The 20,900-nt window shown below is 41.5% G+C and overlaps 1 protein-coding gene across 1 annotated transcript; it reads right to left on the bottom strand.

Annotated features, from left to right (window-relative positions):
- Positions 1-27: 27 nt before the first annotated feature.
- Positions 28-17,233, bottom strand: LOC308286914 (nuclear GTPase SLIP-GC-like; the record flags this gene model as incomplete). The annotated part of the gene is made up of 13 exons (XM_080728036.1): positions 17,097-17,233; positions 11,989-12,207; positions 8,372-8,408; positions 4,415-4,493; positions 3,670-3,886; positions 3,329-3,547; positions 2,684-2,878; positions 2,432-2,607; positions 1,555-1,651; positions 1,336-1,417; positions 1,091-1,212; positions 774-941; positions 28-57 (listed from the first exon to the last, which is right to left on the bottom strand). Exons 2-13 carry the CDS (start codon positions 12,181-12,183, stop codon positions 28-30), a joined length of 1,617 nt encoding a protein of 538 aa, XP_080584162.1. The 5' UTR covers positions 12,184-12,207; positions 17,097-17,233.
- Between the last annotated feature and the right edge of the window lie 3,667 nt (positions 17,234-20,900).

Here is a 20,900-nt window from a genome sequence, read left to right as displayed (position 1 = left end):
ACCGGCCAAAACACGCCCATGACTGATTCAGGGCCTTTTGCGATGATCGCCCTCCCGCTGTGTGTACAATACCACACTCATAATAGCAAGATGGTAATTATTCATGCCTCCATCTTGTTATTCACAATGCAGAATCTGCTTAAGAACAGCGTTATTTAACGCCATTAAAATAGGGCCCTCTATGTTTCAGGTTATGGAATGTCCTGTGTTAAGGTATATCTGCATAGTGAATATATATTCTGAATGCAGAAAGAAACAATGTGGAACGTAACCAAACTAACTCCGGGTAGTTATAACATCTCAGAGGCACCGAACAGCCAAATTTTGTTCTAGTCCCGAACTTCTGAATGACATCATACTGTATATTGTAGTCTGGGGCAAGAACCAAACTTTTTTCCGGCTGTCCTAGCATCCTTTAAAATCGCCCTGAAAAACCACTTACAGGCGGCAGCCATTCGCAACTGGCAATAACAAACCTAGCCCAGCCTCTCCTGAATATTTTTTGCACTGTTTATTTTATTTTTATTTACTTTTTTTTCTTCTTTTTTTTACTATATCTACTGCATAGTACTGTGTTCTATCCGTCTGTCATGCAATGTTATATGAGATACTTCAATGGTTTCCTGTGTAAATAAGCCAAGTGCTTTCCTAGGATCTCCTTTTAGTTGACCTTGTACCAGTGAACTGTACCGTCATGAAACTGTAGCTTTTTCTAAGCAGGTATGCATTGGACTTTACCCTTTGTAGTCGAAAACAGCCAATACTGTACTCACCGTGACGCCCTCTAAGATGCGCTCACATTCTTCTTGTGACCGTCTAACACCTTCATTAAGGCATCTTTCAAAAGGCTCTTTACACTTCATCATGGTTTGTTCGACTTCAACAATCCAACGCTGAAGTCTTGTTGTCAGGCTTTTGCACACGTCTGCTTTGTGGGAACCCTGAAATTAAAATTTGGCACGAATAACAATAACTAAAATGTAGGAAAATATCATATGTGTATCGTGTGTGTGTGTGTGTGTGTGTGTGTGTGTGTGTGTGTGTGTGTGTGTGTGTGTGTGTGTGTGTGTGTGTTTGTTCACATGTTCACCGTTTCTGGTGTATTCGCTGCTTTCATCAGAGAAAGTATTCCATAGGCTCCAGGGACATAATAGTCAGCCTTTGCTTGATGGTCATTGAGATCTTTCAGAAATTGTTGAAGTTGGGGTATTTCTGGAAAATGATTTTTGAGTACAAAATTCATGTTTTGCTAATATTTTCAATCTGATAACAATTTGTACATGCTGTGAATCTAATTTACTAAACATATGTCTAAAGCGTAAAGCCCTGTCCTACCTGTGTCATCTGCTTCCAGAAACTTTAACCTGTTGAACTCTTGGAACACTTGGAAAAAGTCACTGTCACCACTGAAATGTTTCTGAAAAGGAAGGAAATAATAATTATGAGTCCCCAAAATACCAAACACAAGCAGGGAAAAACATTTCACCCATTTGCTGTTTCTAACCAAAACGCCTGCCTGAAAAAGGCTCCTTAATGTCAGTCTGTAAAACATACCGCGATGACCCCCTTTTCTTTGTTGAATTTCTTTAGCACTCGTTCCTTGACGTTTAGGTTTTTTTCCAAAACACGAGCACGTCGATCCTCTTTTGACCTGGAAGAAAACATTCCTACTAATTCATTTTCATCTAGAACCTTTAGCATTGAAAACTGAAATATCCACCCTGAAAAACTTTCTCAACTTTCCAGAATCATAAATTTCCCTCTCAGGTGTTGGGATCAAAACTTGTATCATGAGGGAAATCTGCTGCAGCATCACTAGTAAGACGCCTCAGGGCGCCATGTCTTGGCCATTTGGCCAGTGATGTACTGTATATCGGACCGGTTATCATTATACTGTATGGAGACCCCCTCGGTACCCATATATGGAGATCCATGTACTGTATATGGAGATATGCTGTGAGAGCCCAAACATACTCAGTTATTCGTTATGTGAAAGTCCTATGACGTCTATGACATCTGACATCATACATGCAATCCTTGTATGTCTATACATGGAGATCCCTGTCTGTAGAACCAGCTACACAGATATGGGCTGTCTTGGACATCTTTCTTGGCCATATATGGATTCTGTTGTGGCCGATATGGCCTCCATATATGGGCATTCCCATATGAAGTCCTGTTAGATATGGGCTTAATAGATGACATCAGGGAACTCCATTTATGGGCATAAAAGAGATTATGTTAGTGTGGTTCCCCTGACATCACAGTGATGTCAGAGTGTGATGTCAGAGCGAGTCATGATGTGCCGTTTCACATTCTAAACTGTCGCAATAAGAAACTGTAACAGTGAATCAGCAATCATGTGCTAGTGTACTAATTGTTTGTCATGTCCTTGCAGATACAGTACGCATCATCCTAAAATGTATCTTACTTCTTGTATTTATCATCAATAACATCACATTTGGTGCAGATGAAACTGATGCTTCGACACTGTCCACCATTTCCAATGAGACTGGCGGTCTGGTTTAAGATCTCCCATGGCTCCTTCTCAGAATCTGCTCGAATTGTGTCACTCACAATCCACACAGCAGAGCAATCTCCTACAAACTAGAACAAAATGAATAATGTAATGCCTTGAGACACTTTATTGAGTCCAAAACATGTTGTACTGTAAATACCTTACCTTTTTCCACATTTCATCTCTGCTCTTGTTACAGTCTCCAGTTCCAGGAAGATCTATGAGTGCAACATGCTGAAGAAGGTCTCTGGCATTTGGTACCTTAATGGTAACACACTTCACAAGTGGCCAATACCGTCGTCCTGTCTTCTCACTGTCTCGTCTTGTATACTTCGCAATTTCTTCAGCAAGCTTTGATGACTGGAACATACATTCAGGTGAATTAACTCATATTTAAATTTTCTTAACTTTTTCAAAGAGCAAATACATAGGATCTACCTACAACATAACACTAATTCATAATTTTCCAGAGTTGTATTATTGAGATTAGACATGAAGGGTCAGTAGGTAGATGTTATAATCACATCCAATATATTTTCCCGGTCTGTGGTGCCTCAGCCCCAGTCGATACTCGATGGTTCCCTTTTTGACTGTATCTGGTGATCATTGCTCAACCTCCACATTGGACTTGACCTTTACCCTTAACTGCCACTTGCATACGTGATTGATGAGCCTTGTGTGTTTTTGTTTGTGTGTGTGTGTGTGTGTGTGTGTGTGTGTGTGTGTGTGTGTGTGTGTGTGTGTGTGTGACACACAGATTGTGGAGCGTATCCTGAAAAATATCACATCAAAAACATTGTCTTAACTTACCGTTTTACATCTCAGTGTCTTCTTTTGGGACTGGCGAAATTCTGGAATCTCTTTAAAATTCTTGTTGTCCATGTAGTCAGCAACATCTAAAAAGTTCTTAGCATCTTCTCCATACAGTGCTGAGATCTTTTCCTTAATGTCATCATCGTCAGTATCACCTTCCTCATTTTTCTCGGAATCACGATTCTTCAAAAAATCCCACAATTCATCTTCCCATTCCTAAACAATTTAGTACAATCTCATTAATAGTGCATGGTAACATTGCTTTTGCATAATGGTGCACACAATAAGATGTCATGTTCCATTTAGCATTACATATAGCAAAAACTTGATAATTTTACCTTTGCTGGGATGAACTCGATCTCTGCTATGTATTTGGAGTCTTTCATATTTGCCTGCACTTGAATCATGACTGAGGTACAAGCACCGGTATCTCCGGAAGGCAAGAGATCCTTCTCCCCAATAATGGCATTTATCAAGGAGCTTTTCCCAGCTCCTGTTCTACCAAAGACACCCACAAGCTCCTTTTTGCTGTTCTCTAAATCTGAAATCTTTCGCCTGTTGTGATGAAACAACAACAACAGAAACTTTAAAACATGGTTACGTGTGTGTGTGTGTGTGTGTGTGTGTGTGTGTGTGTGTGTGTGTGTGTGTGTGTGTGTCTCTGTGTGTGTGTAATAGCAATAGATCCTTATATTTGCCAAACTAATCAGATCTACAAGTGCACAATGTGTCACGCATGTTGTGATGCTGCGTATGCAGATACAATGAATGTGTGTCTGTCCGTCTGCCTTCTGTCACAGATACTAAACAGTGTCGCTGCCATGGTAACAGCTGCATGCTGAAACAATGCCCAATATCACTGACTGACATCACAGAACACCATATATGGACATAGACGGGTGAAACAGTCTGAATGATCACTAATATTAAACAGTGTCGTCACCATGGTAACAGCCACATGCCCAAATGTCTATGCCAAATGTCAGCATAGGCTACTAGCCAAATAACAACATGGGTACTACTTATTATTATTAGCATAATAAAGTTAGCCACTGGACTGTAGTTAGAATAGGCTTTACTCACTTTAGAAATGTGTTGAGCTCTGTCTCCTGACTGATTTTTTTATCAACAGATTTCATGATATCCTTCACCTTTTGAACTTCTGTAAGAGTAGAAAATTAACTACAGTCAATTCAACCTGAATCAGCAGTACATGGGATAGCTACGGAGCCATTTTATACAGTATGATTATCCACCTGTTTCCGCAAGAATTTACTTAGAATTATGTGTGGAAGACCCCCGGAGAACAGCTGACATACAAGCTCACGTCGCGTCACAGTTGCAACCGTTGTGAGCTTGTAGATCACTCTCGGCTGTGAGGCCGGAACTGCCGCACACCTTCTGCGCAATGCACGATGGGACGTTGGAAACTTGTGGATAGACATATATATTACTGAACTTGAAAGACTGACTGCATTATATTGTCTATTAAATGTCCTTGAAATTACTTTCAGCCATTTTGACATTGTATTATTGGATGTTGAGGAAAGGCTTAAACTTGTAAGAGAGCATCTGTGCATGTTAATTGTTGCATTGCCTTAAGGTTGTTTATAACTAGTTGCATTGCATTCTGTGGATGCATACAGAATAGCAGTTCTCAAAATGGCCATCAAACATGATAATTAGTATGGAGGTATTTCTGTAGCAATATCACACGTGTATTTTGCGATTTGAGCAGTTGTAATTTGCGATTTGAGCAGTTGTAATAAATATCTGTGTGTGTATTTTGCGATTTGAGCAGTTGTAATAAATATCCGCTCAGTTGTAACTCAGAATTCGCACACGTGTATAATGGAATCTGAAAAGAAAATATATGCTCGTGCCCTGCCTTGCACACGTGCGCATTTCGATTTACAACCTCAAATCCCTGTCTACACTCCCTCAAATTAGTTGAAACTGTTGCTCTCGAAATTGCAACATCATCTGTTTTCCGCTTTCCAGGCACCGCTGGGTTGGACTGGCTTCTCGATATGGCTCTCTTCCACCGGGAACGGTCCATGGCCACCTCATGGTCGATGCCGAGTGCCTTCATGTCAGCCACCACGGTCGTCTGCCAGGTCTTCTTAGGCCGGCCACTGGGTCTTGTCCCCTCTAAGTTAAACGACATAACTTTCTTCACCCAATCATTCTCTTCCTTCCTCACTATGTGTCCGTACCATCGCAGGCTGCCTCTCCTCACCACATCTGCAATAGCCTCCACTCCCATCTTCTGTCTCAGCTCTGCACTGGTCTTTCTGTCCCTGAGTGACACGCCACACATCCATCTAATCATCCTCATCTCTGCTCTGTTCAGCTTGTCTTCATGCTCCATCTTCAGGGCCCATGTCTCGCTTCCGTACGTCATGCCACTTCTGACGCAGGCTGAGTACACTTGCCCTTTCATCTTCAGGGATGGAGCCTTGGATGTTAGAAATGGCATGAGTTCCCTGAACTTCTTCCACCCACTTCTCACCCTTGTGGTCACCGCTAGGTCCACCCCCCATCAGCGTTCAGCATGTCTCCCAGGTAGCAGAAACTGTCCACCACCGCATACGTCTCCCCGTCTACTACAAGCCCCTCTTGCTTGGCTGCATCTGGTTGTGGGACTTCTCCCCTGCACCGCTTGCACTGGAATGTTGCAATTTCAGCTTGCAGGCTGACTTTTACACCACTGCAACTTCGATGGACCCATTTCTGACAGCCCCCGCACTGGATAGAGTTTGCTTGAACTCCCTTCCCACAGACTCCACATGGCCATGCTCCTGACTGCGGTATAACTCCCAGGCCAGCACCACCAACCATGACCTCAACCATGACCTCAACATATTCCTCGATATGTCGTTGCAAAAGATTTGAGGAAGTGTCCATTGCGATTTGTGTGTGTTTAAAGCACAAGCCGAGCGCTCACCACACACTAAAAACTGCTGGGTAGATTCATCTACCCAAAATCTGAGTAAAAAATGGTTTACCCATTATGGGTTATTATAATGGTGTTTGTATGTATAATGGGTTGTTTTGTACAGCTCATACATTACCCAGCTGCTGAGTAAAATTGTTTTACTCAGTATGGGTAGTTTTAAACTTAAGCTGGTCACCTGGTATGCAAAGCATGCTGGGAAAAGCATTTCTCTAGGTTTTCAGGGATATTTTCTAAGCTTTTGGTAGCTAAAAATGCTAAATGTATCATATCCATGTGTCTGCCTTGGCAAGCTGACTGTCATATGTCAGAATTTCATTTGTCAGTTTTTGAGCCAAAACCCTAACCGTAACTGCTAGGCTGCTAGATTATACTTGAGCTCCCTCCCCCTGCTATTCTGAAAGAGAAGAACTCAAGATAAAATTGAGGTTAGTATGTCGATCTACTTTAAACTTCTCTGATTATAGCTTTTTAACATTGTTGCATAATTTGCAATTATGTACTTTTATGTTGATATTGCTATACTTGGAACAAATTATCTGAGAAAAAAAACCCTGAAACAAATCTTATCTTATATTAATGTTAAATAAAATTAGCATGGTCACTTACGATGAGTAAAATATACTTCCCACATGTGGATAAAATATATACTAAATAATAGTGGTTGACCCAGAGTGAGTAAAAAAATCTACCCAGATGTGGTAGAATATCTTACTACGGTGCTGGGTAGAAAGCACCTACCCATTTTGCTGTGTAAGATTTACTACTGTTGGGTAGGTCCAATAGTTACCCAGGGGTGGGTTATAATACAACCCAGATCGGGTTATTTTCAACCCAGACGTTTTTAGTGTGCAGGTTAGCATTCACCAGTGTTCATTTTACTGAGGTTAGGGTTAGGGTTAAGGTTAGGTTTAGGTGTATGACCAAAACTCATGCACCATACTAGCCATGTTGTGTTCTGTCAGCTGTCATCCACAGGGATGTCGCACCAAATTATGGGCCCTGGTACAATTTAGGATTCACTGCATGCGTGCCCCCATGAATGTTCTTCATAGCGGGAGGGGGCATTATTTTGTACTTTAACTATTGAAAAATAGCAGATATACAAGCTGCAAGCTTGTAGATCTGCTATTTTTCAATACCGGTAGCTAAATAATTAAGGCCCTAGTTTTAATGATAATGTTATGTTTGATAGGCCTACATCATTTTATAATTTCCTTGGTATGAAAACAATGTTAAACAGTTGCGTGAATGAAGTATAATTATTGATTTGACCTGAAAATGATTTGTTCTAGCCTTACCCTCCCCTGACCCTTCTATTGTATATATCTTTATTTATTCATTGCACTGTTTTTTGGACTAGAGTATTTATAAAAAATATATATATTGAAAACAGTGCCCCGGCTGGTGAAGAAAAATCATTGCAGGTCCTACAAAGCGTCCAGCAGAGCTGATCTGCGCACTTGCAACATCTCTCTCCTACACTCTCGCGCTTCACACACAGACACACACACACTTCCGTAGCAAAATTACTCTGCAAAGCAGATTCGCCTCATTACACACTCGCAACTCTGTGTGTGTGTGTGTCTCTGCTCGCGCACGCTTCATGCTTCACACACACGCACGCTTCATGCTTCACACACACGCAAATGTTCATGTACACTTACTCAAATTTGTTTAGCCATTGCTTTCGATATTGAAACATATTCCTCGATATGTCGTAGCAAAATCTGGCAAAAGCGAGCAGGGGACATTGAAAAAATGCAAGTGCTTGTAGTCTCGATTTGAGCATCTGTACATGATGATTCGAGAGGTTGTAAACTGAAATGTGTAGGTGTGCAGGGCAGGGCACGAGCGTGTTTTTTTTTAGATTCCATTATACACGTGTGTAAATTCCGAGTTACACCTGCGTGGATATTTAAGTACAACTGCTCAAATCACAAAATACACACATGTGAATTTGCAACAAATCTGTCTCCATAAATTATTAACATACACAATGGTCATTTGAATCTGTAGCAGGAATATCCTTCAATCAATACTACATTTTTTATTTATGTTTTTAAGTTAAAGAGTGTCTTTACCTTGCATCGATTCCATATTACTGGTAGAGGCCCCAATCTGAAGGTAAATATATACATGTTAACTAAGCATTTCATAAATGGTTCAAAGCCAAAAATTTAACATAGTGAGATTAGCTCATTAGTCATACAGGCAGACACATCCCACACCCACACTCACACACACACACACACACACACACACACACACACACACACACACACACACACACACACACACACACACACACCTCACATTCACTTGCACGCACGTGGACACACAAAACAGATAAAGATAAAGCTGATTTATAATTATTTTAATTGTGGAGAGCCTCCTACTTATATGTACCTGTGATTCGTTAACAAATGTATCACTGGTCCTTTGTAATGGTTTATTGCAGAGGGCAGCAACCTTTTTTTAAATGCAGTGCCATGTTTTTATTTTCTAGATACCGTAGTCAGTGTGCCATGTCAACAATCATTTTAATGACACCCCATAAAAATTCTGACATATTTTGATTGTCAGAACATTGTTATAACGATCATTAAACTAGAGCAAAAATCCACCTATCTCCCCGAATCCCTCCCCAGTCAGAGTTTTAATGAATGTAGAATTATGTGCAGGATGTCATTTGCTGCAAATTGGGTGACTTAAAGGAGCTATAGTCAACATGTTCTTGAAAAACGCATGCTAAATTTAAAATAATGTTCGAAAATATTTTATAAAACAAATATGCTTCAAATATGTGTTTCTGTTAAAAAATTTCACATTTTCTTGAAAAACGGATGCTAAATTTAAAATAATGTTCGAAAATATTTTATAAAAGAAATATGCTTCAAATATGTGCTTCTGTTAAAATATTTCCACAAAAAGCATAAATAATGATAAAATAATCATTTTGGAAATTGTCAGGCTGTTTACATCCTATCAATCCAAAAGAATAGACTAGGATGTAAACAAAGTGTCAGTCTATCGCTCCCCTGTGCCAATGTTGGCACCAGACAGTGACTAAGGTTGCCTACCCCTGGTTTATGGCATTCCACTTCCCACGCACTGAAACTCACTAGGAGTAGAGAAGCCCCACCTTCCAATCTTTTATTGCCACTTTTATTATTATTAGGGCCCGAGCACACACAGTGTGAGAGGACCCTATTGTATTTGCAAAGATTATTCTTATTATTAGGGCCCGAGCACACACAGTGTGAGAGGACCCTATTGTATTTGCAAAGATTATTCTTATTATTAGGGCCCGAGCACACACAGTGTGAGAGGACCCTATTGTATTTGCAAAGATTATTCTTATTATTAGGGCCCGAGCACACACAGTGTGAGAGGACCCTATTGTATTTGCAAAGATTCTTCTTCTTATTAATATTATTTTCCCGAAAGTAAATCGCGTTTTTGAGGCGCCAAACGTACTCCAAAAGTTGTGCAACTTTGCACGCACATCATAAGTGGCGAAAAATTATGTATTTTCTTTTAAAGGGGGCGTGGCCTAATGGCGCAACAGCGCCCCCTAGAAAATTTCAACAGCGCAGCCCCACTATACGGTATCACCTACACGTACGAAAATTGGTACACACCTGTAACATGTCCGGACTCACAAAAAAGTCTCTCGGCGCCACGTCCGAAACCAAACAGGAAGTCAGCCATTTTGACTAATTAGTGGCGTTTTGGCGCATTTTTCGCTGTTTTCATGGGTCGCACTTTAACGAACTCCTCCTAGGGGGTTAATCGGATCAACTTCAAATTCGCTCGGCATACTCAAGACGATGAAAAGTTGTGCGAATCGTGAGTTTTCGTAAAACGGCGTGCCCGTGGCGAAGCGTCAAACTTCCTTCGCCAAACAGGAAGTTCCCTTCGCCAAACAGGAAGTGCCTCTTTATCTCATGAACCGTTTGTTGTACAGAGTTGTGGCTGGTATCATATGACTTGACTAAGAGTCCTTTACCTTAATTGGTTTAACTTAGCCCCGCCCCCTCTTCTGATTGGCCGAAACTTTATTTGGGTTTATCTCATCAACCGTTTGTCGTACAGACTTTTGGGTGGAGTCATTTGACTTGTTTCGGAGTCCTTCACCTTAATTGGTTTAACTTGGCCCCGCCCCCTCTTCTGATTGGCCGAAACCTTATTTGGGTTAGTCTCGTCAACCGTTTGTCGCACAGACTTGTGGGTGGAGTCATTCTACTTGTTTCCTTGTCCTTAATTGGTGTAACTTAACCCCGCCCCCTCTTCTGATTGGCTGCTGCCCCTTGTGATGTGAGTAGAGCTGCGAGGGCCCGGTCAACGCTGCTTGCAGCTTTAATTATTATTATTATTATTACTGGAGATGTTTCCCAAAGCGATTTTAGCCCATCGTAGCTCACGCATGGTCGTAGAGACCAAACCCCGACCGCCATGTTCCCGTGTGTACATGGGTTCGGGCAGAGCGACTTATTTAGCCCCCTACAACTACACCAACACTCAGATTTCACAAAGTGCTTAATAAAGTCTCGCTCCTGTCTAACGACCGGGTCGCTAAATCCACCAACCGGGACGCTAAATCCACGGACCGGCTCGCTAAATCCACCAACCGGGACGTTAAATCCACCGACTGGGTAGGTAAATCCACCGACCACCGGGCTACTAACCCTAACCCTAAACCTAACCTCAGTAACCTTACCTCAGTAACTAACCTGCCGACGCAACCTCCCGACCGGGTCGCTAAATCACCGACCGTGCCGCTAAAGCGACCGACCGGGTCGCTAAATCGACCGACCAGGGCGCAAAATCTTCCGACCGGGTCGCTAGATCTACCAACCGGGTCGCTAAATCTACTGACCTAAAACTGCAGGCCGGTCGGTAGATTTAGCAACCCGGTCGTCGATTTAGCGGCGCGGTCGGTGATTTACCGGGCCGGTCGGTTGATTTAGCGACCCGGTCGCTGAAAACTACCGACTACGTTGCGACCCGGTTGTAGGTCGCTAAATGATCTCGCTCCTACTGCCATGTGCACCAACCCTATTGAGATAAACAGACAGTGATCGGATAAAAAGGCTTCTTATTAAAGAAAACAGAGGATACAGGTAATTATAGAAAGCCGTACCATATTTAGACAGGTGTGAGACTTTATTTAGCACTTTGTTTGTGAAATCTGAATGATGGTGTAGTTGTAGGGGGCTAAATAAGTCGCTCTGCCTGAACCCATATAGACACGGGAACATGACGATCGGGGCTTGGTCTCTACGACCATGCGTGAGCTACGATGGGCTTACGATGGGCTAAAATCGCTTTGGGAAACCCGGACATTATTATTATGCAGTTTTGTTAATTGTGGTTTAATTGACTGTATAGTATAACATATTTCTGTATAAAAATGTTTTGTTGCAATGGCAGATTTGTCTGGTTTCCAGGCTAGCCAATCAGTCACAGGAGAAATAGCTAATAAATATTCAGATTACAACTTGTCCTAACAGATTGGTGGCAGCATAATTATGCTAAAAGCATTTAAAGAGTTTTGTTCCAGAGGCCAGATTTTTGTTGCTGTTACCTCTCTAATGAAGACTGAGCATAAATTAAACATGATTTATTTCTTGAATAAAATATATTGATAATTTACAGTTAAGCTGTTGTTTTTTATCCCCCATAAAAGTTACCGTACCTGTTGGTGGGCTTTCTTTAGTTCACCACTGAGATCAATGCCATGTTCACTTTTGAGATGTCCTATCATAGGCCAAGTGCTGCTTTTTTCCCGAAGAATTATTTGTTTACACTTATGACAAATTGCATGTGTATCGTCATGCAAATCAAAATATTCCCACACTAGTGATCTGGCTTTCTTGGGTTTACTGGCCATCTTGAAGTTTCAAAAAGGGTGAAACTGCAAAACAAACACAGGATAACAGTCATTCAGTCAAATAATTCACAATAGATTGATTGAACAATGTTCATTATTAATGAGTATACAAGTCAGTGTGAATGTCACATTTTATCTTGGCGTCTGGCTCTGCTACTTTCTCCCTGCCCAGCAGCAGCACAGAAAAAGAACATCATTAACCATTAGGAGCAGGGAGATATGGTAGATATAAACACCCCCGTGGAGAACAGAATTAGCAGCAGAGCCTACTGGTGGTGCTGGGAAGGCGTTGGGCGCAAGCAAGTGCAAGCAGCAAATCGAACAAGCAGGAGGAAGAAGTAGGTTGGCAATGATCAGCTGACTGCCACTTCAGCGCAGTGATGCCCCCTCGAGTATATCTGCCTGAACTTCGCAGGCTACGTATCATTTCAGTCAGATAACTCACAATAGATTGATTGAACAATGTTCATACAAATGTGAATGTCACATTTTATCTTAGTGTCTGGCTCTGCTACTTTCTCCCTGCTCAGCAGCAGCACAGAAGAACGTCATTAACCATTAGGAGCAGGGAGATATATAGATACGTATAAACACCCCCAACATGCAGAACCAAGAATGCCCTACGGGAAAATGACTCTGCCGATTCATCCTAGCTGATATCCCACTGGCTCCTCATTGGAGACACGAAAGTGACGAAATGCAAGCTAGCATTTCTGGATCCTGCTAGTAGAACAGGGGCTAATACTGATATTTTCACAAATTGGTACCACCCAAGGTGACCGTAAGATTTTTGGATTTTCTTCTTCGTACATGTCTCTAGTTTATATTTTGGTAATGATAACTCACCAATCTGGTAGCTTAATGGCAGTTATCACCCGCTAGAGTCGGTGTCCCATTACAGTGTTTCCCCTAGCCAGAAGCTGAAGGAGTGGGGGAGAATTGCGGAGAGCGGGGGGGGGGGGGGGGGGGGGTTGAACGGGGCCATTTGCTTCTGCGCTACAGACCCATAAGGGTCTATTTGGTTCATAACTATTTATCATTTGGCTGGGGCCTGGGGACCCCCTGGAACTCCCTCAAGGACCCCTCGGGGTCCCGGGACCCCACTTTGAGAACCAATCCTACTCACCAGTGGTGGAAAAAGTACAGTATCAACATTCTAATGTAGACATACTGTGTTACAACTTACAAGTAGATGTCTGGAATAAAATATGTAGTGGAATAAGTAAAGGTACAAAAGTATTGGTGTCAAAATAAACGTAAGAACTAAAAGTTCTCAGTAATCATAATAACAGTTTCCAAATGTATAAAAAAATTAAAATCCTATAAAAATAGCAGATCTGCAAGCTCTACAAGCTCACAACACGTCACTTTGTGAGCTTGTAGATCGGCTATTTGCATATAGCCATCATGTCATAAATGTAGTGGAGTAGAAGTACTTAAGTATAGTACTTGTAAAGTAAATGTAGACTACTAGTTACTTTACACCACTGCTACACACACTCTGTGTGTGCATGTAGCAAAGTTTATTTTCTAGTCAAAAATGTTTGTTGCCTAATGACAGTGGTGTTGATGCATCCCTCGTTTCTATTCCACATCTAACCAGTGAGTGAATGACAACCGTGTTAGCACTTAGCTCTCATTAGCATGAGACAAGTAAGCCTACTATTGCCCAACAGCGGTAAACTACATGATTCAAACACGTGGGGCACTGCTTTTATCCACAGCCCAAATCTTCTAATTGTACACACCAGTTGCAAATATGCTAACGAGGGGCAAAGACGTAGTCAGCTCAGAATCAGAGGTGCTCAGCGCGACGAGGCTGCTGCCTGACTGACTGACTGGATGAATGAGAGGGGAGGGGGAGAAACTAGACATATACATCTCCTTCCAACCGTATGTAAGCGAGAGAAGTTAGAACGCTATGCTTCACATGAGCGCTACATTGTTGTGGGGGGGAAAAAATCAAAAAAAAAAAAAAAAAAAAAAATCTTAAAAAAAAATAAAAATAAAAAAAGTGAAAATCATACAGTGGCGGCCGGATTTGAAGCAGCGGCGGCCCGCCGCTGCTTAATGCATGTAGGGGAAACACTGCATTAACTTTACATTACAGGGAAAAAAAGGGAAAAATTAATCTGCTTTAAGTAGCATATGAGGGGTCAAACTAGGGTTTTTTCATGATTCTGAATCGATTGCAAGCATCTGTTTTGCACGAAAAACATTCCTTGGGCTAAAACGACTATGGTTTAGTGATGAAAAGTGATGAGTCATCACTTTTCACACTTTTGAGGGGGCCGTTTTAGCCCAAGGAATGTTTTTTTGTGCAAAACAGATGCTTGCAATGGATTCAGAATCTTGAAAAAAACCCTAGTTTGACCCTGCATATGCTACTTAAAGTAGATTAATTTTTAACTTTTTTTCCCTGTAATGAAAAGTTAATGGGACACCGACTCTAGCGGGTGATAACTGCCATTAAGCTACCAGAGTGGTGAGTTATCATTACCAAAATATAAACTAGAGACATGTACGAAGAAGAAAATCCAAACATTTTACGGTCACCTCGGGTGGTACCAAAATTTGTATTAGCCCCTGTACTATAGGATATTCTAACATTATGTGGAAAATCTATGTGAGCCAGGCGCACCACACCGTTTGGCATCCTAGCCGGTATCCTACTGCTCCTCAGGAGACGTCCCACTACTCCTTAGGTGACACGTCACTGTGAATGTAACCTAGCATTCTGGATCCTGCTTGGATATATTAACATGTGAGACTTCAATGTGGGGTCTTAGACTAAGCCGATTCCCACCTTATCCCCCCAAAACACAGAGACAACATATGGGATCGTCTAAGACATACTAACTTTAGTAGTCCATTCCTCTAATGCCAGTATAGAGCAGTGGTTCTCAACCTGTGGGTCAGGATCCCCAGGGGGGTCCCTAAATTATTTTGGGGGGTCCCCAGATGATTAACTTAAAGCTATACTGTGTAAGATGCTCAACTAGTGGTCAGTAGCCCTATAGCAAACCGCGGTCGCGTCCACGTCTTTCGGCCGTTTTTCGTACCTTCACACCCCCGCGTCTGCCTCCACCTCGCCGAGATCGATCTTTAGAGGGGTCCCTGGTTCCTGTGCGTTCAGGCATTCCGGAGAAACGGACTACTTCACCCTGCCTGGTAGGCGAGATTACCTTTTGAATATAGAGACACACGGACGACTACAAATATGGCCGCCATAGCGACCCCACTTCAAGATGCGCTGTGATTGGCCGGCAGTGTATAACCCTCGCTGTGATTGGCCGGTAGTGTGATGACGCAATTTTTCCGCGAAAACCGGTCCCCGGTAGGGATCATAGAAAACATATAAAGAGAAGGCTTTAGAAGCTGAAAATAACGGAGTGGGGGTTCTAAAACTTTAGCGATTTAACAGTTAGGACAATTTTAAGATTTGTTTTATAAAAAAAGTTACATGGTATAACTTTAAAGGAGTAGTTCACCCCTAAAATGACTTTTTTTCCCCCTATTGTTTACTCAGGCCATATAGAGACTTGAGTTCAGTAATATATTTTTCTAGCTTATTTGTTGCATTCCTAAGACAAAAATGTGATTATGGTAAATTTACGCCCATTGAATCCGGATGGGGACCCAAATGCATGGCACTGGATGGGGAAACTTGTCAGGGTACATTTACAATAATCAAATTTTTGTCTTAGGAATGTGACAAAAACCAAAACGTATTATTGAACTCAAATCTCAAACTCAAACTACACATTTCTAAAGTGACAATTTAAGGACTTTTTAATACCTCTAAAATGACAAACTACACATTGGCCAAATTGTCAAATATTAGAGGCAGAAATTGGGAAAATAGCAGATCTACATGCTCACAACGCCTTGCAATGCGAGGCATTGCTATTAGATTGTAGATGCTATTTTATCTTTTATTTTGCTATTTTCAGTGAGCATGTAGATCTGCTATTTTCACAATAGAAACGTGTTATACGAAATGTAATGACTCAACTCCAAGTGCTCGTTAGGGTGGGGGGGGGGGGGGGGGTCCCCAGTTATTATGATTATTTTGGTGGTCGCGGTCTGAAAAGGTTGAGAACAACTGGTATAAAGGAGCATTTAAGTGAACGTAAACTCTGATAACACAAGATTTCCCCCAGCTACCAACATATATGCAAGTAATATTGCTTGTACCAAGCTATAATTACAACACTTGTACTCATTAAATTCGGATAATATTTAACACATCGGTTCCGCTGATAAGGTTGGTTAAATTAATTTAGATTGACTTGAAGTGAATATAGTTCAGAGATTAGAACCAACGAAATAGTAACCCCGTAGATATGCCACCTTTACATATATTTAAGCTCTATAATACAGAAATACAGTTTGGCAACAACTACATAAATACGCCATTATCATTACACATATGGAGGTATCAGCCACACCCCTACCATGCGACATTAGATAAGAAAAAAGGCCAGCAATTGCAAATGTTTTAAAATAGCAGAATAGGGATAAAGTGGTTAATGAATGTTTTAATATCATAATTTATATCTGCAAAGTAACTAGTAGGCCTAGTCTAGTGAGCAGGGGTAGGCAACGGTTGCCTACCCCGTGCCTTTTTAAGGTTGCCTGGCAACCTTGGCAACCTTAGGCACGGGCGCCAACATTGGCACAGAAGTGTGAGTGAGAGGATTTTTATTTTAAAATAAAATATTTTTTAAAATGTAAAATGTGGTAAAAAGTAGCCTACTCAGAAAAATAAATACTGAGTAGTACTCATGTAGGCGATATACAGATACCTGAAAAAGTATTTTGTTACACTAGCAGAAAGTTATTCTATATGCCTACTAGACATAGTTAACATACTCTCTGTCTGTCAACAAAAATAAATTATAAGTACCTACCTGAACACACAATGCTCGGACACGATATTTGTAGGTAAACATCAAAGGCTTCGAAATGCCTGTAGTCTACACATTATGCCTGTAGTCTACACATTGACCGAAGGCTACTATTGAACACAATGTAACAGCTTGGCAACTTGACTGTGTACAGCCCAGCAGCCCATCATCCACGGGAGCGTGTCCCTATTCGGGAGAGTGTTTTCTGCTGGCGTTTCAGTCCGAGTGTATCAAAGGATGCGTTCGGAAATGCGCACCGGGTGTGTGCTCAGTGTAGTGAGTGCCTAAACCCAACCCTAACCCTAACCCTAACCCTAACCTCAGTAAAACTATGCCTAAAACTAACCCTAACCAGACCCAGTGCACATTTCCGAACGCACCCTTTGATACACTCGGAGTCTCGGACTGAAACACCAGCAGAAAACACTCTCCCGTCGATATTCCTAGTGCGACATAGCAGCATCCACACCCTGTTGTTAATTTCAGCAGAATCGAAACTTAACATAACCTCGAGTCAATGGCGTCAGTTCAGCAGCAACATGATTGGTGTCTTGAACGCACGCGAGTCATGTTGCCATGCCTTAGCAACAGGCATGATGAATTTATTTTAAGAAGTGCATTTTCCCCCCTGTAGCCTTGCCATATCCAACTGACGCATCTGACCCAGATGCGTCTTGATGGCCTATACAATTAAATATTTCAAGATAATACATAGGCCTACTGTAAGTGTTTGAATGCAAATAAAACGAACAAGAGTTTGAGTCCCTAGACATTGCATCTGTAATAGGCTAGGCCTAATAACAAATACATAATTGTGATTCCTACAAAGAACATTTAATGTTATATGTGTATGTGGACACTGTGCAGCATAATAGGCTTAATTACATTATGAATTAACCACTGAGACGATTGTGAGGTTGTAGAACATTGAATATTGATGTTTGTTCTTTTGTACTTTTGTATTTAGAATCTGTGCATTTGTTTAAAGCATTATTATTACTTCAGTATATTTTAAAAGCAAGCAAGAAGCCTGCTCCTGTATTTAGGCTATGCAAGATTTGACTGGGTAACCTTCACTTGTAGTGGAGTAGTATCTATCAAATATGGAGTTGAGTAGGTACTTTGTCTACTACTGCCTATAGGCTATCTAAATGATGTGTGTGTGTGTGTGTGGGGGGGGGGGGGGGGTATGCATAAGCCTCAGATACAAAGGTCAGGCAGTTCTGTTGGGTCAGTTCAGGCGTAGGTCCTAACCAGCGCATCACTGATAGATGTTTTATGGCTATGAATACCAGGTAGACTACTTGTAAGACACCCAAGGGCGAAAAGTGACCTGTCGCTTTTCTAACATATTGGGTAATACAATTTGGCACTGGCCTGTTACATTATGTTGTAATGTTTTACTGTTGACAGTGTTTAGATGTTCGACTGCATTTCCTAGGGAGACTGGCCTCATTTAACATCTGCAGGAAACTACTGCAGATGTTTTATCAGTCGGTGGTCAGCAGTGTGCTTTTCTATGCTGTGGTGTGCTGGGGAGGAAATGCCAGACAGAGGAACACGGGATTAGGCGGGCTGGCAAGTTGACAGGGGCAGAGCTGGACTCGTTATACGACAAAGTATAAAATAGTGGTTAATCAGACTTATTTAGTGTTTACATTTTTTTTTTTTTTTTTTTTGTGGTGTTGATTCTTTTAAGTAAAACAAAAACAAAAGAATATACAGGGAAATTAGATAACAATGGAATTGGGTTAGCACTTCGCCTCACAGCTAGAAGGTCCTGGGTTCGATTCCCACCGGGGGAAGCTGTGGGCACTGGGGGCGTGTTCCTCCACCTGCGTCATCAGCACCCACACCCTAGGTGGGGTTGGCGATAGGGCCTTTCTATGGTGAGTTTGAATGTTCTCCCCGTGTCTCCTTGGGCATAGACCCTCACACAAAAACATGCAGTAGTCCTGGTTTCTAAACTACCTTCCCCTAGCCAGCCGGGTGCTCCCCAATGTCCCCTGGCGCGGCAGGGGGAGAGCGGAAACCAGGACTACAGGTTAGGTAGTCACCGGGTGAGAAAAATGAGTTACAAAAACCGTGGGATAAAAAAAAAAAAGATAACAATGGAATAACATCTTTATTTCACAGACATCGTGGTTAAACAGCTTCATTTTAAATAATGTCTCCTAGACGTCTGGTTGACAATCTTTAGGCAAGCAGGAACACAAACAAGGTAAACCTCATTCAACAGAACAGCAATACTTTGGGTCGTCGTGTGTCATAGAGCTAGAGAGCTATTTCTGTTTTAGCAGATTATGACACCCAGTTCCTTTACAGTTGCAAGTAAACGTTTAACTAGGAACCCCAATAAATGAAATAATAAAATAGAATAAAATGATATGATATAAAGTTACATTCAGTTCAGTTTCACACGCAAATGATGGGTGGGTGTCTTGGTCGGTACACAACAGCTGAGCTGAGTAAAGCGAACAAGGATAAATGACAGAGTCCAAACATGAATGAAGAAACTGACACAAAAAACCTAAACGTGAACCAGGAAATGCATAAGGAAATGTGTACGATATGCATTCTGCAGCCACATAGCAGTAACCAAATCAGACTCAACAGTAGAGTAACCCAAAGCTATTGAGACCTTATTATTATTTTCTTTCTTTTTTTTTTTTTTCTTTTTTTTTTTTAAATCACTGAGCACACTGAAACAAATTACAATTCAAACTGTGTTAACTAAAACTGTGTTAGCCATCATCAACCCGTTTAGTGAAATGTAGCAGATCGGGGGCAAGGGTGACTTTAACCATTCACCCTCATTGACTTTGAAACCACTGGGTAAGGGCAGCTATGCAAACATGTACCTTGAGGGAGAAAAGAGGCCATGGAGGAGGAGTGCCCTGGGCGACTAGAAAATGGTTCAAGCTTTGATCACACACGCAGCACAGATCAGATGATACAGTTGCATTTAATTCAGTTTGGTTAAATTGATTCATATTCAGTATAGTTGTTTTGTTGCATTTTTTTTGGACACAGCCCGTAAACGCACATCCATAACGTGACACAGCAGCTACAGCAATCGACCAGTGTCAGGTAACAACCAACCTCTGGAGAGAAAACATTCCATTACCAGGTAGGGACAATTCTACAATACCGCTAGAGCACTTTTAGAAATGTGTGTATTGCCACATCTAAAATAAACAAAACACGCTCAAAAAGGGTTCAGAGTAGGAAATGACCAACCACAGATGCTAAATGCCAGTGCATGGACACTGATGCATCATGGTTTTGTTCAGAATTGCAGGCAAATCCCATGTGTTTCTTTAGTGAGGATTCTCAACTTGTTTTGCATTTCAAGGACCACAGTTAGATTAGGCCACGGACCCCCATTTGATACATTTTTTAAAAATCTCTGGGATCCCAATCTACACTGTAATATCTTCTGTTTCCCTGTGATTGACACCGTCACAGGAGTATAAATCGGGGTCAGTGTACAGACTGAGACACATCTTTGGAAAGAATATTTGAATCACAACTATAAATGTGGTTCAAATGTCATTAGCCAAATTCTGTTTCCATGCAGGTCCAAATTGATCAATCCAAACTGGATCAGACAAGATTGGGGGAGGGGGGTCTAAATTGACCCTTACAAGTCTGTAAGGGTCAAGGGGAGACCTTGAAATGTAAACGTTTGAGAACCACTGTCCTATGGGTAGTGGTTCTCAACCTTTTCTGGATCAGGCCCCACATTATATTAAAAGAAATGTTATTTGTTATGTAAACACAGGGGCAAAGTTACATACTGTGCCT

This window comes from Nannobrachium achirus (genome assembly GCF_963921795.1).
Source record: "Nannobrachium achirus genome assembly, chromosome: 6".
NCBI classification, from domain to species: Eukaryota; Metazoa; Chordata; class Actinopteri; order Myctophiformes; family Myctophidae; genus Nannobrachium; species Nannobrachium achirus.
Note: the sequence above shows the minus strand (reverse complement) of the source record. Positions and strands in the feature narration are given on the sequence as shown.